Below are 13,741 nucleotides of genomic sequence, written 5' to 3' on the forward strand. Positions count from 1 at the left end.
GAAGGCAGCTGACCGTCGCAGACACAAGAGGTGGCTGCAGGATGTGAAGGCAGCTGACCATCGCAGACACAAGAGGTGGCTGCAGGATGTGAAGGCAGCTGACCATCGCAGACACAAGAGGTAGCTGCAGGATGTGAAGGCAACTGACCGTCGCAGACACAAGAGGTGGCAGCATGGTACAAACTGGCAGCTGACCCTCACAGACACAAGAGGTGGCTGCAGGGTACAAACTGGCAGTTGACCCTCGCAGACACAAGAGGTGGCTGCAGGGTACAAACTGGCAGCTGACCTTCGCAGACACAAGAGATGGCTGCAGGGTACAAACTGGCACTGACCCTCACAGGCACAAGAGGTGGCAGCATGGTACAAACTGGCAGCTGACCGTCGCAGACACAAAAGGCAACTGCAGGGTACAAACTGGCAGCTGACTCTCGCAGACACAAGAGGTGGCAGCAGGGTACAAACTGGCAGCTGACCCTCACAGGCACAAGAGGTGGTAGCATGGTACAAACTGGCAGCTGACTGTCGCAGACACAAGAGGCGACTGCAGGGACAAACTGGCAGCTGACCCTCACAGTCACAAGAGATGGCTGCAGGGTGTGAAGGCAGCTGACCCTCACAGACACAAGAGGTGGCTGCAGGGTACAAACTGGCAGCTGACCGTCGCAGACACAAGAAGCGACTGCAGCTGACCCTCACAGGCACAAGTGGTGGCTTCAGGGTACAAACTGGCAGCTGACCCTCACAGGCACAAGAGGTGGCTGCAGGATGTGAAGGCAGCTAACCCTCACAGGCACAAGAGGTGGCTGCATGGTACAAACTAGCAGCTGACCCTCACAGACACAAGAGGTGACAGCATGGTACAAACTGGCAGCTGACCGTTGCAGACACAAGAAGTAGCAGCATGGTACAAAATGGCAGCTGACCCTCACAAACACAAGAGGTGGCAGCATGGTGCAAACTGGCAGCTGACCCTCAAAGGCACAAGAGGCGACTGCAGGGTACAAACTGGCTGCTGACCCTCACAGGCGCAAGAGGTGGCTGTATGATGTGAAGGCAGCTGACCCTCACAGACACAAGAGGTGGCTGCAGGGTGTGAAGGCAACTGACCCTCACAGACACAAGAGGTGGCTGCAGGCTGTGAAGGCAGCTGACCCTCACAGACACAAGAGGTGGCTGCATGGTACAAACTGGCAGCTGACCCTCGCAGACACAAGAGATGGCTGCAGGGTACAAACTGGCAGCTGACCCTCACAGGCACAAGAGGTGGCAGCATGGTACAAACTGGCAGCTGACCGTCGCAGACACAAAAGGCAACTGCAGGGTACAAACTGGCAGCTGACTCTCGCAGACACAAGAGGTGGCGGCAGGGTACAAACTGGCAGCTGACCCTCACAGGCACAAGAGGTGGTAGCATGGTACAAACTGGCAGCTGACCGTCGCAGACACAAGAGGCGACTGCCGGGACAAACTGGCAGCTGACCCTCACAGTCACAAGAGATGGCTGCAGGGTGTGAAGGCAGCTGACCCTCACGGACACAAGAGGTGGCTGCAGGGTACAAACTGGCAGCTGACCGTCGCGGACACAAGAAGCGACTGCAGCTGACCCTCACAGGCACAAGTGGTGGCTTCAGGGTACAAACTGGCAGCTGACCCTCACAGGCACAAGAGGTGGCTGCAGGATGTGAAGGCAGCTAACCCTCACAGACACAAGAGGTGGCTGCAGGGTACAAACTGGCAGCTGACCGTCGCAGACACAAGAAGCGACTGCAGGGACAAACTGGCAGCTGACCCTCACAGTCACAAGAGATGGCTGCAGGGTGTGAAGGCAGCTGACCCTCACAGACACAAGAGGTGGCTGCAGGGTACAAACTGGCAGCTGACCGTCGCAGACACAAGAAGCGACTGCAGCTGACCCTCACAGGCACAAGTGGTGGCTGCATGGTACAAACTGGCAACTGACCCTCACAAACACAAGAGGTGGCAGCATGGTGCAAACTGGCAGCTGACCCTCAAAGGCACAAGAGGCGACTGCAGGGTACAAACTGGCTGCTGACCCTCACAGGCACAAGAGGTGGCTGCAGGATGTGAAGGCAGCTAACCCTCACAGGCACAAGAGGTGGCTGCATGGTACAAACTGGCAGCTGACCTTCACAGACACAAGCGGTGGCTGCAGGGTACAAACTAGCAGCTGACCCTCACAGACACAAGAGGTGGCAGCATGGTACAAACTGGCAGCTGACCGTTGCAGACACAAGAAGTAGCAGCATGGTACAAAATGGCAGCTGACCCTCACAAACACAAGAGGTGGCAGCATGGTGCAAACTGGCAGCTGACCCTCAAAGGCACAAGAGGCGACTGCAGGGTACAAACTGGCTGCTGACCCTCACAGGCGCAAGAGGTGGCTGTATGATGTGAAGGCAGCTGACCCTCACAGACACAAGAGGTGGCTGCAGGGTGTGAAGGCAGCTGACCCTCACAGACACAAGAGGTGGCTGCAGGCTGTGAAGGCAGCTGACCCTCACAGATACAAGAGGTGGCTGCAGGGTACAAACTGGCAGCTGACCGTCGCAGACACAAGAGGTGATTGCAGGGTACAAACTGGCAGCTGACCCTCACAGACACAAGAGGTGGCTGCAGGGTACAAACTGGCAGCTGACCCTCACAGGCACAAGAGGTGGATGCAGGGTACAAACTGGCAGCTGACCCTCGCAGGCACAAGAGGTGGATACAGGGTACAAACTGGCAGCTGACCCTCACAGGCACCAGAGGTGGTTGCAGGGTACGAACTGGCAACTGACACTCACAGACACAAGAGGTGGCTGCAGGGTGTGAAGGCAGCTGACCCTCACAGACACAAGAGGTGGCTGCAGGCTGTGAAGGCAGCAGACCCTTACAGACACAAGAGGTGGCTGCAGGATGTGAAGGCAGCTGACCGTTGCAGACACAAGAGGTGGAAGCATGGTACAAACTGGCAGCTGACCCTCGCAGACACAAGAGGTGGCTGCAGGCTGTGAAGGCAGATGCCCCTCGCAGACACAAGAGGTGGCAGCATAATACAAACTGGCCGCTGACCCTCACAGACACAAGAGGTGGCTGCAGGATGCGAAGGCAGCTGACCCTCACAGACACAAGAGGTGGCTGCAGGCTGCGAAGGGAGCTGACCGTCGCAGACACAAGAGGTGGCAGCATGGTACAAACTGGCAACTGACCCTCGCAGACACAAGAGGTGGCAGCAGGGTACAAACTGGCAGCTGACCCTCGCAGACACAAGAGGTGGCTGCAGGCTGTGAAGGTCAGCTGACCGTCACAGACACGAGGTGGCAGCATGGTACAAACTGGCAGCTGACCCTCGCAGACACAAGACGTGGCTGCAGGCTGTGAAGGCAGCTGACCCTCACAGACACAAGAGGTGGCTGCAGGGTGTGAAGGCAGCTGACCCTCATAGACACAAGAGGTGGCTGCAGGCTGTGAAGGCAGCTGACCTTCACAGACACAAGCGGTGGCTGCAGGTTGTGAAGGCAGCTGACCCTCACAGACACAAGAAGTGGCTGCAGGATGTGAAGGCAGCTGACCGTCGCAGACACAAGAGGTGGCAGCATGGTACAAACTGGCAGCTGACCCTCGGAGACACAAGAGGCGGGTGAAGGATGTGAAGGCATCTTACCCTCAGAGTTTCTATCAATAGAATAGATTTCAGCCAGCATATAAACCTTAGACTGCAGCTGTGTCTTGCTCTGATGACCCTTTCCTGTGTCCACAGCAGTTTTTGCAGGAGGTTCCAAAATGTATAAATTTGTCCTCTGCGGTGGTACTAGCCACCTCAGCTGCCTTATAATTAATTAGGATTAAGACGGGATTTTGCAGCCAGATTGCGTAGCCTGGGAAATATTGACCCCCTCTGCAAGCCCTCCTGATGCTCTTGGTGGTGGGCAGGAGAGCGTGAAGAGCAGCACTGATTGGTTAAATCTCCTGATGCCACAACGGAGCGGCCTACGGTCGGCTGCCATGTTCAGTTCATACAGAATCCTCCACTGGCCAGAGGGAAAACAGATGTGTAACCGATGTGTGACAGTAGATACACATTTTTAGCATACTCCTGGCATCTAGTATTAGAGTTGGACCTTAGCAAGTTGTTTTTGTTAGAAGTATCCGAAGTCGCGAGATATGGTGTAATTCCGTGTTAGTTTGTGTTTTATTGCTGCCATCGGGTTCAGACTTGCACCAAGTGAGCTTTGATTTCATCATGGTGAGGACATGTTTCTCATCTGGCTTCTCAGCTACCATTTGATCCCATCGCTTTGGATTTATCTGAGCCTCGTTACCATGTCTTCCTGACATGCAAGTACATTTGGAAGGGCTGAAGACTGTCGCTGACACCCCTGTGTATCGAGGTGCTCGGCGGCCAAGAACTCCCTTCAGTTCTTCCTCGCCAACGAATGCTGTGTGGTTGATGAATGAACACCCCTTAAAAACTGCCCTCTCTGCTACTCGAAATATCCCTGGGCAGACAGGCATGAGGTAGTCATCTCAGCCTGTCGCCAGCCCCCACAATGCCACCTGTCTGTCATGCCTTGCCTTTCGATCCAAGAAGACCCTCCAGTATCAAAGATAAAGATGCGAGCCACACAAGGGATGCAGCAGCAGGACATGTCACCCGTCCATCTTTGATGAAAGAACATGAGGATGCAGGACCTTTCATGATCTCACCCTCACAACCGTCACCCAGTCCAGAGATGGCTTTATCCAGAGAGTCCGAAGACCATAGAGGACACCCACACAGCACAGAGGCTCAGACTGCGAATAAACACCACTTCCAAGGCTGTGAATATACCTTAGACACACATCACCAAAAGGAGGAGATAGAAGAAGTCTCAAGCTGGAGACAGAGCGCACTGCTCCCAAGGTAGTTGGGGATTGAGCCCTGGGCACAGGTGCTGAGTCAAGATAAGCCAAGGGTACCCGCCACCTTTGGTCGTGTCCATCAAAAGGCTTCTGACCCGGGCTAGCTTCCAACTAAGTAATCGATCCTCAGCAGCCATCCGCCGCACCAAGCAGCATCACCCCCACCCAAAGCCCACCCCAAATGCTCAAAGAAAGTCAACCTCAAGATCTCCCTCTATGCCTGGAGATGAGGATGTCAACATTTTGATCTTGGAGAGGCTCCAACTGGAACTGGATACCAGAAAAAACATCTGTTACCCTGTCAAAGGCAAAAAAACTGTCAAACACCTCCACCTCCCAAAACGCTCCTTGGAACGAGGAGACTGGTCTTCGAGGCACAACTTTCTTCCTGGCCCAGCAGCATCTCCTAAATATACTATTTAACAAGGAGCAATTTTTTGGGTCCCAGGTTAAAGAGAGGCTGGAAAAAATCAAAAAGGATACAGAGACTGGAATGTCCATGGGGGTACTCCACACCATTCACCTGTGTGCAGTGTATACCCCTCTCCCTGCTCCACCATGCACCTGGGTGCCGTGTGTGCCCCTCTCCCTGCTCCACCATTCACCTGTGTGCAGTGTGTGCTCCTCTCCCTGCTCCACCATTCACCTGTGTGCAGTGTGTGCTCCTCTCCCTCCTCCACCATTCACCCGTGTGCAGTGTGTGCCCCTCTCCCTCACCCACCATTCATCTGTGTGCAGTGTGTGCCCCTCTCCCTGATCCACCATGCACCTGGGTGCAGTGTGTGCCCCTCTCCCTGTTCCACCATGCACCAGGGTGCAGTGTGTGCCCCTCTCCCTCCTCCACCATTCACCTGTGTGCAGTGTGTGCCCCTCTCTCTGCTCCGCCATTCACCTGTGTGCAGTGTGTGCTCCTCTCCCTCCTGCACCATTCACCCGTGTGCAGCGTGTGCCCCTCTCCCTCCTCCACCATTCACCTGTGTGCAGTGTGTGCTTCTCTCCCTCCTCCACCATTCACCCGTGTGCAGTGTGTGCTCCTCTCCCTCCTCAACCATTCACCTGTGTGCAGTGTGTGCCCCTCTCCCTCACCCACCATTCATCGGTGCAGTGTGTGCCCCTCTGCCTCCTCCACCATTCACCTGTGTGCAGTGTGTGCCCCTCTCCTTCACCCACCATTCACCTGTGTGTAGTGTGTGCCCCTCTCCCTCCTCCACCATTCACCTGTGTGTAGTGTGTGCCCCTCTCCCTGCTCTACCATTCACCTGTATGCAATGTGTGCTCTGCTCCCTGCTCCACCATTCACCTCTGTGCATCATGTGCTCCTCTCCCTGCTCCACCATTCACATGTGAGCAGTGTGTGCTCCGCTCCCTGCTCCACCATTTACCTGTGTGCAGTGTGTGCTCCTCTCCCTCCTCCACCATTCACCTGTGTGCAGTGCGTGCTCCTCTCCATGCGTCACCATTCATCTGTGTGCAGTGTGTGCTCCTCTCCCTGCTCCACCATTCACCTGTGTGCAGTGCGTGCTCCGCTCCTTGCTCCACCATTTACCTGTGTGCCGTATGTGCTCCTCTCCCTGCTCCACCATTCACCTATGTGCAGTTTGTGCTCCACTCCCTGCTCCACCATTTACCTGGTTGCAGTGTCTACTCTGCTCCCTGCTCCACCATGCACCTGTGTGCAGTGTGTGCTCCTCTCCCTGCTCCACCATTCACCTGTGTGAAGTGTGTGCTCCGCTCCCTGCTCCACCATTCACCTGTGTGCAGTGTGTGCTTCTCTCCCTGCTCCACCATTCACCTGTGTGCAGTGTGTGCCCCTCTCCCTGCTCCACCATTCACCTGTGTGCAGTGTGTGCCCCTCTCCATGCTCCACCATTCACCTGTGTGAATTGTGTGCTCCCCTCCCTGCTCCACCATTCACCTGTGTGCAGTGTGTGCCCCTCTCCCTCCTCCATCATTCACCTGTATGCAGTGTGTGCTCCTCCACCATTTACCAGTGTGCAGTGTGTGCCTCACTCTCTGCTTCACCATTCACTTGTGTGCAGTGTGCAGTGTGTGCCCCGCTACCTGCTTAACCATTCATCTGTGTTCAGTGCGTGCTCCGTTCCCTGCTACACCATTCATCTGTGTGCTCCTCTCCCTGCTCCACCATTCACCTGTGTGCAGTGTGTGCCCCGCTACCTGCTTAACCATTCACCTGTGTGCAATGTGTGCTCCTCTCCCTCCTCCACCATTCACCTGTGTGCAGTGTGTGCTCCTCTCCCTCCTCCACCATTCACCTGTGTGCAGTGTGTGTTCCTCTCCCCCCTACACCATTCACCCGTTTGCAGTGTGTGCTCCTCTCCCTCCTCCACCGTTCACCTGTGTGTAGTGTGTGCCCCTCTCCCTGCTCCACCATTCACCTGTGTGCAATGTGAGCTCCTTTCCATGAGTCACCATTCACCTGTGTGCAGTGTGTGCTCCTCTCCCTCCTTCACCATTCACCCGTGTGCAGTGTGTGCTCCTCTCCATGAGTCACCATTCACCTGTGTGCAGTGTGTGCTCCTCTCTGCTCCACCATTCACCTGTGTGCAGTGTGTGCCCCACTCCCTGCTCCACCATTCACCTGTGTGCAGTGTGTGCCCCTCTCCCTGCTCCACCATTCACCTGCGTGCAGTGTGTGCCCCTCTCCCTGCTCCACCATTCACCTGCGTGCAGTGTGTGCTCCGCTCCCTGCTCCACCAGTCACCTGTGTGCAGTGTGTGCTCCTCTCCCTTCTCCACCATTCACCTGTGTGCAGTGTGTGCTTCTCTCCCTGCTCCACCATTCACCTGTGTGCAGTGTGTGCCCCGCTCCCTGCCCCACCATTCACTTCTTTGTTCTGCCCCTGGTCTTACTATTACCCTCTTTTGTCTCCCCTGCCTGCTCCTCCTTTCACCTCTCTGTACTCTCCTATCTGCTCCTCCTTTCACCTCTCTGTACTCTCGTATCTGCTCCTCCTTTCACCTCTCTGTACTCTCCTATCTGCTCCTCCTTTCACCTCTCTGTACTCTCCTGTCTGCTCCTCCTGTCACCTCTCTGTACTCTCCTATCTGCTCCTCCTTTCACCTCTCTGTACTCTCCTATCTGCTCCTCCTTTCACCTCTCTGTACTCTCCTATCTGCTCCTCCTGTCACCTCTCTGTACTCTCCTGTCTGCTGCTCCTTTCACCTCTCTGTACTCTCCTGTCTGCTCCTCCTTTCACCTCTCTGTACTCTCCTATCTGCTCCTCCTTTCACCTCTCTGTACTCTCCTATCTGCTCCTCCTTTCACCTCTCTGTACTCTCCTGTCTGCTCCTCCTGTCACCTCTCTGTACTCTCCTGTCTTCTCCTCCTTTCACCTCTCTGTACTCTCCTGTCTGCTCCTCCTTTCACCTCTCTGTACTCTCCTGTCTGCTCCTCCTTTCACTTCTTTGTACTTTTGTATCTGCTCCTCCTTTCACCTCTCTGTACTCTCCTATCTGCTCCTCCTTTCACCTTTCTGTACTCTCCTGTCTGCTCCTCCTTTCACCTCTCTGTACTCTACTATCTGCTCCTCCTTTCACCGCTCTGTACTCTCCTATCTGCTCCTCCTTTCACTTCTTTGTACTTTTGTATCTGCTCCTCCTTTCACCTCTTTGTAAAACTATAGTGAATTGTTTGTGTTCTGTATTTTTTCCAGGGTCTTCAAGGAGAGCCTGGAAAGGAGGGAATCGACGGACTCCAGGTTTGTTACATCTCGCTGTGCTGTCGCGGTGGTCACTTCCCAGATATCTGCCCACATGGCTGCTCTGGATATCTGATCAGGCAGAATGCCAGGTATCATCCGAATTGACTGCTTAGATATCTTTCCAAGTGGCTGCTCAGTTATCTGTCCAGGTGTCTTCTCAGGTATCTGTCCAGGTGTCTGCTCAGATATCTGTCCGGTGGCTGCCCAGGTATCTGTCCAGGTGTCTGCTCAGGTATCTGTCCTGGTGGCTATCCAGGTATCTGTACAGGTGTCTGCTCAGGTATCTGTCCAGATACCTGACCAGGTGGCTGCTCAGGTATCAGTCCAGGAGGCTAGACTATCCAGGAGGCTGCTCAGGTATCTGTCCAGGTGTGCACTCGGGTATCTGTCCAGGTGGCTGCCCAGGTATCTGTCCAGGTGTCTGCTCGGGTATCTTTCAGGTGTCTATCCAGGTATCTGTCCAGGTGTCTTCTCAAATGTCTGCAATGCTATCTGTCCAGGTCTCTGCTCAGGTACCTTTCTAGGTGGCTGCACAGGTATCTGCCCCGGTGGCTGTACAGATATCTGTCTAAATGTTTGCCCAGGTATCAGTCTAGGTGTCTGCCCAAATATCTGTCCAGAACGCTGACCAGATCTCTGTCCAGGTGGCTGCTCAAGAATCTGTCCCGGTGTCTGCTCAGGTATCTGCCAAAGTGGCTGCTCAGATATTTGTTCAGGCGACTGCTGAAGTGTCTGTCTAGGTGCCTGCTGAGACAGTTACTCAGGTATCTGCCAAAATGGCTTTTCAGGTCACTGTAGCTGAGTGCACACCAAGCACCAGCTTTTAAAGTTTGGAGTTGTTCTCTCTGTTAATTGCATCTTTTTGTGTTTCCAGGGAAAGGCGGGTGTCCGTGGCGAGGTGGGCCCACGCGGGTTTCCAGTAAGTTGAGCCTTGGGTCTGTCCACTAAAGATTTTATTTTATTTATCTGTATGTATTGAAAATAGAAACAATAAGAAACCTGAGAGAAGTCTGTGTTCTTAAGTCTGAACTACTGTGTGTGTGTGTATGCTTTCATGTGTGAGGCGGTATTGTGTTTCTATGGGTGAGTGCTAGCTCAGTAGTGTGTCCACATAAATCAGAGTGGTGCTACATGTGTGTTCTGAGTCGGACTGCTCTGCCTATGGGTGTGTGTATGAGTGTGTATGCTTGTGGGTGGGTGTGTATGGGTGTGTGTGTGTGTATGGGTGCGTGTGTGTGTATGAGTGTGTGTGCTTTCATGTGTGGGGCAGTATTGTATGTCTATGGGTGTGTGCTAGCTTAGTAGTGTGTCCACATAAATCAGAGTGGTGCTACCTGTGTGTTCAGAGTCGGACTGCTCTGCCTATGGGTGTGTGTGTGTGAGTGTGTACGGGTATTTTTGTGTGTCTGAGGCAGTACTGGCAGATGTGTGTGTATGTGTGTCCGAGGGAGGTTTGCCAGGTATTTGTGTGTCTGTGTCTCTTGAGTGGGTACTGCTATGTGTGTGTACAAGGGTGCATGTGTGCCTGAGGCATTTTTCCTAGGTGTGTGTGTGTCTCTGTGTCTGAGTCGATACTGCTAGGTATGTGTGTGTAATGATGTGTCTGTGGTCAGTGATGTATACCGTATATTAGAGTAATGCTATAAGTGTGCGCTGAGTTGGATTGCTAGAGGTATGGGTGTGTGTAGGTACATGGGCATGGGTGTGTGTCTGTGTCAGTACTGGTAGGTGTGTGCATGTGGTGTGGCTGAGGTGGTATTGCTAGAGATGTCCATGTCTCTGTGTGTCTGAGTCGATACTGCTAGGCATGTGTATGGGTTGGTCAGGGTAAATCCATGTATGTCAGAGTGGTACTACATGTGTATATTTGATTGAGTACTGCTAGGTGTGTGTGTGTTTAAATGTGTATGTGTGGTCAGTTTGATACCCGTGTATGTCAGAGTGGGACTACATGTGTATACCTGATTCAGTACTTCTAGGTGTGTGTATGTATGAATGTATGTGTGCGGTCAGTTTTATACCCATGTATGTGAGAGGGTGCTACTTGTCTATATCTAAGCTGGTACTCCTGAGTGTCTGTATATGAGTGTGTGTGCATGTCTGAGTCAGTTCTGGTAGGCGTGTACTTGTGTGTAGGCACTGGTGTGAACGTCACACTGGTGCTACATGGGAGTGCTGGTGTCAGAGTCAGTACTGCTGGGTGTCTGTATATGAGTGTGTGTGTATCTGAGTTGATACTGCTAGGTGTGTGTATGTGTGTGGTGTGTGGTATATCCATCTATGCCAGATCGGTGCTCTCTATGTATATCTGCAGTGGTACTGCTAAGTGTGTACATATGAATGTGTTTGTGTCTGAGTTGGTACTGATAGGTGTGTGGTCAGTGGTTAGTATGTTCCAGTGATGCTATTTGTGTGTCAGTGCTGCTTGGTGAGAATTTGAATCTCTGTGTGTTTGAGTCAGAACTGTGTAGGTGTGAGCATTGGGTATGTGTGGATGGATATGTATGTGGTCAGTGGTTTACCCATGTATGTCAGAGTGCTACATGTGTGTGTCTAAGAGGGTACTGCTAGGTGTGTGTATGTGTCATCAGTGCTACATATGTCACAGTGGTGCTATGTGTGTGTCATAGGTGTGAGAGAGGCTTCCTTTTGCATGGTTAGCCCCCACTTTGTGCCTGGAAAATTATGTGGTTTTAAAATTGTAAGTGCCCTAGGCTCCTGCTAAACAGGTTCCCAGAACTGTAGTATGTATTGGCACTTCAGCCACTCTTGAAAGTCCCTAGTAAATGGTACCCCTGGTACCTAGGGACTGGGTTCGGAAGATGGTCCCCCAGAGCTGCAGCACCAATTGTGCCACTCTGAGAGGCCCTCACACCAGCCTTATGCAGACTGCCATTGCAAGTGCATGACAAGGTGTGTTTAAAAGTTTCTAATTCGACATGGCACTCACCAAGAGTACCATGTCCACGAACACTGCATGCACTATAGGTAAGTCGCCCCTCTGGCAGGCCTTAAAGCCCCAAGGCAGGGTGCATTATAATGCATGTGAGGGCATATGGTTGCTTGAGCAACTAAGCCCCTACTGTGTCTTTACAAAACCTTAAGGCATAGTAAGTGTGCAGGGGAGCCTTAGCAAGTACAAGTGCTGGACGCTGGTCATTATGTGTTTCCAGCTACATGATGGCTATTCTGAACCCTGAGTTGTTTGGTATAAACAACTATAGTAATAAATCCTCACTGGTACCAGTGTTGGATTTATTAGAAAATGTATCCAGGAGCCCCTTTAGAGGTGTCCCTACAAAACCTACACCACCCTAGCATGGTTGCTGACTCGTTCAAACCAGCCTGCCACCACCAGACACAATTCTGGATCCCTACGGTGGGGGTCTCTACTCTTTGGGACCAGAAGACAAAGCCCTTCCTGGTGTCACATCTCCTCCCCAAGGAATGTGCAATGCTCTAGTAGGAAGCTTCAAAGGACATGCCGCCTTTAAAGTACCGCTCCGGGCATTTGCTGCTAGCAGCATATGGCAACCCCTCCCCCCGTCCCAGACCCCAGTTTTGGCTGACGGAACGCGGGAAAACTAACAAAGGATAGGTGGAGTGACCACCCACAGCCTGCACCACCACTCCATTTCATTTTCCTCCATCTTGGATGGCAGGAAAATAGCCAATCGGGGTAATGGATATGACCTCTTCCCACAGGAAGTGGTCACAAAGTAGGTGTAGGCAATTTAAGGTTTGTGGCCCATTGGCCACTACAGGTAGTCCCATAAACGCCCACAGTATTTAGTGGGCATCCGTAGACCTGCAGATCAGATTCAACCAGACACAAGAAGACCCAAGGCTCGAGGACAGAAGTCCTGCTGCAAGAAGAAAAAGGAGCCAAACTCTTCCAGCTGCAACCAGGACTCAACAACCGCCATTGAGGGGTCAACTGGACATTGGGCAGACTCTAAGAAACCCCAGAGGACCTCCAAACTTCTAAAAATTGCCAATAACCTCATTCCAGAGTGAAGGCCTCGCTCTCTGCAACCAGCGAGCAAGTTCCAGTGAAGTTCAGTTCACTGGACGGCTGCTGACCAATGAACTGGACACAGCAGCTGCACCAAATTTCACCCAATGGACTCGGGGGACAAATTCCTGCAAGTATGCCAAGTTTAGTTACACTGCAAAATCCAGTGGCTGAACCCTGCAATAGCCAGGGGTACCATGTATGTCTGAGTTGTTTGACTGTGCTCTAGGTGCACATCTAGGCTATTGAGAGGTGTCTGTCTGTCTGAATTTGTTCCAAGGTTTGTCTACAGCTGAGTTGAAGTTAAGAGAGTTCTCTGACGTTCTGCTGTTTCCATTACGCCTGACTGTGCTAGGAGTGGGCTGTGTGAGTAGGGAGCTATGTTAGGAGTAGGCTGTGTGCAGTGGGCTGTGTGAGCTGTGGGATGTGTGAGCAGTGAGCTGCTTTAGGGCTGGGCTGTATTAGGACTGGGCTGTGTGAGCCATGGGAGGTGTGAGCAGTTGGCTGTGTGAGCAATGGGCTGTGTGGAGTGGGCTGTATGTAGTGTGCTGTGTTAGGAGTGGAATGTATGGAGAGGGCTGTATGGAGTGCACTGTGTTAGTAGTGGTCTGTGCTAGGAATGAGCTGTGTTAGTAGTGGGCTGTGCTAGGAATGAGCTGTGTGAGCGATGGGCTGTGTTAGGATTGGGCTGTGTTAGGAGTGGGCTGTGTGAGCAGTGGTCTGTGCTAGGAGTGGGCGGTGTGTGGAGTGGGCTGTGTGTGGGTGGGCATTGTGTGGAGTGCGCTGTGTTAAGTGGGGTGTGTGAGCAGTGGGCTGTGTTAGGAGTGGGCTGTGTTAGGAGTGTGCTGTGCTACGAGTCGGCTGTGTTAGCACTGGGCTGTGCTAGGAGTGGGCTGTGTTCGGATTGGGTGTGTTAGCAGTGGGCTGTGTGAGCAGTGGGCTGTGTTAGGAGTAGGCTGTGTGAGCAGTGGGCTGTGCTACGAGTAGAGATTAGGCTGTTAGAAGTGGGCTGTGTTAGGAGTGAGCTGTGTTAGGAGTAGGCTGTGTGTGGAGTGGCCTGTGTGTGGCATGGGCTTTGTGTGCTGTGGGCTGTGTTAAGA

General features: G+C 52.9%; 1 protein-coding gene across 1 annotated transcript in view; it reads left to right on the forward strand.

The window, feature by feature from the left end:
• COL27A1 (collagen type XXVII alpha 1 chain) overlaps positions 1-13,741 on the forward strand; it is a 1,169,012-nt gene that overhangs the window by 753,226 nt on the left and 402,045 nt on the right. The window contains exons 30-31 of the mRNA XM_069236924.1: positions 8,579-8,623; positions 9,501-9,545. Of these exons, the coding sequence (XP_069093025.1) occupies positions 8,579-8,623; positions 9,501-9,545 (90 nt within the window). The remainder of the gene's footprint in view (positions 1-8,578; positions 8,624-9,500; positions 9,546-13,741) is intronic.

The sequence above is a fragment of the Pleurodeles waltl genome, chromosome 6, assembly GCF_031143425.1.
Source record: "Pleurodeles waltl isolate 20211129_DDA chromosome 6, aPleWal1.hap1.20221129, whole genome shotgun sequence".
Lineage (NCBI taxonomy): Eukaryota > Metazoa > Chordata > Amphibia > Caudata > Salamandridae > Pleurodeles > Pleurodeles waltl.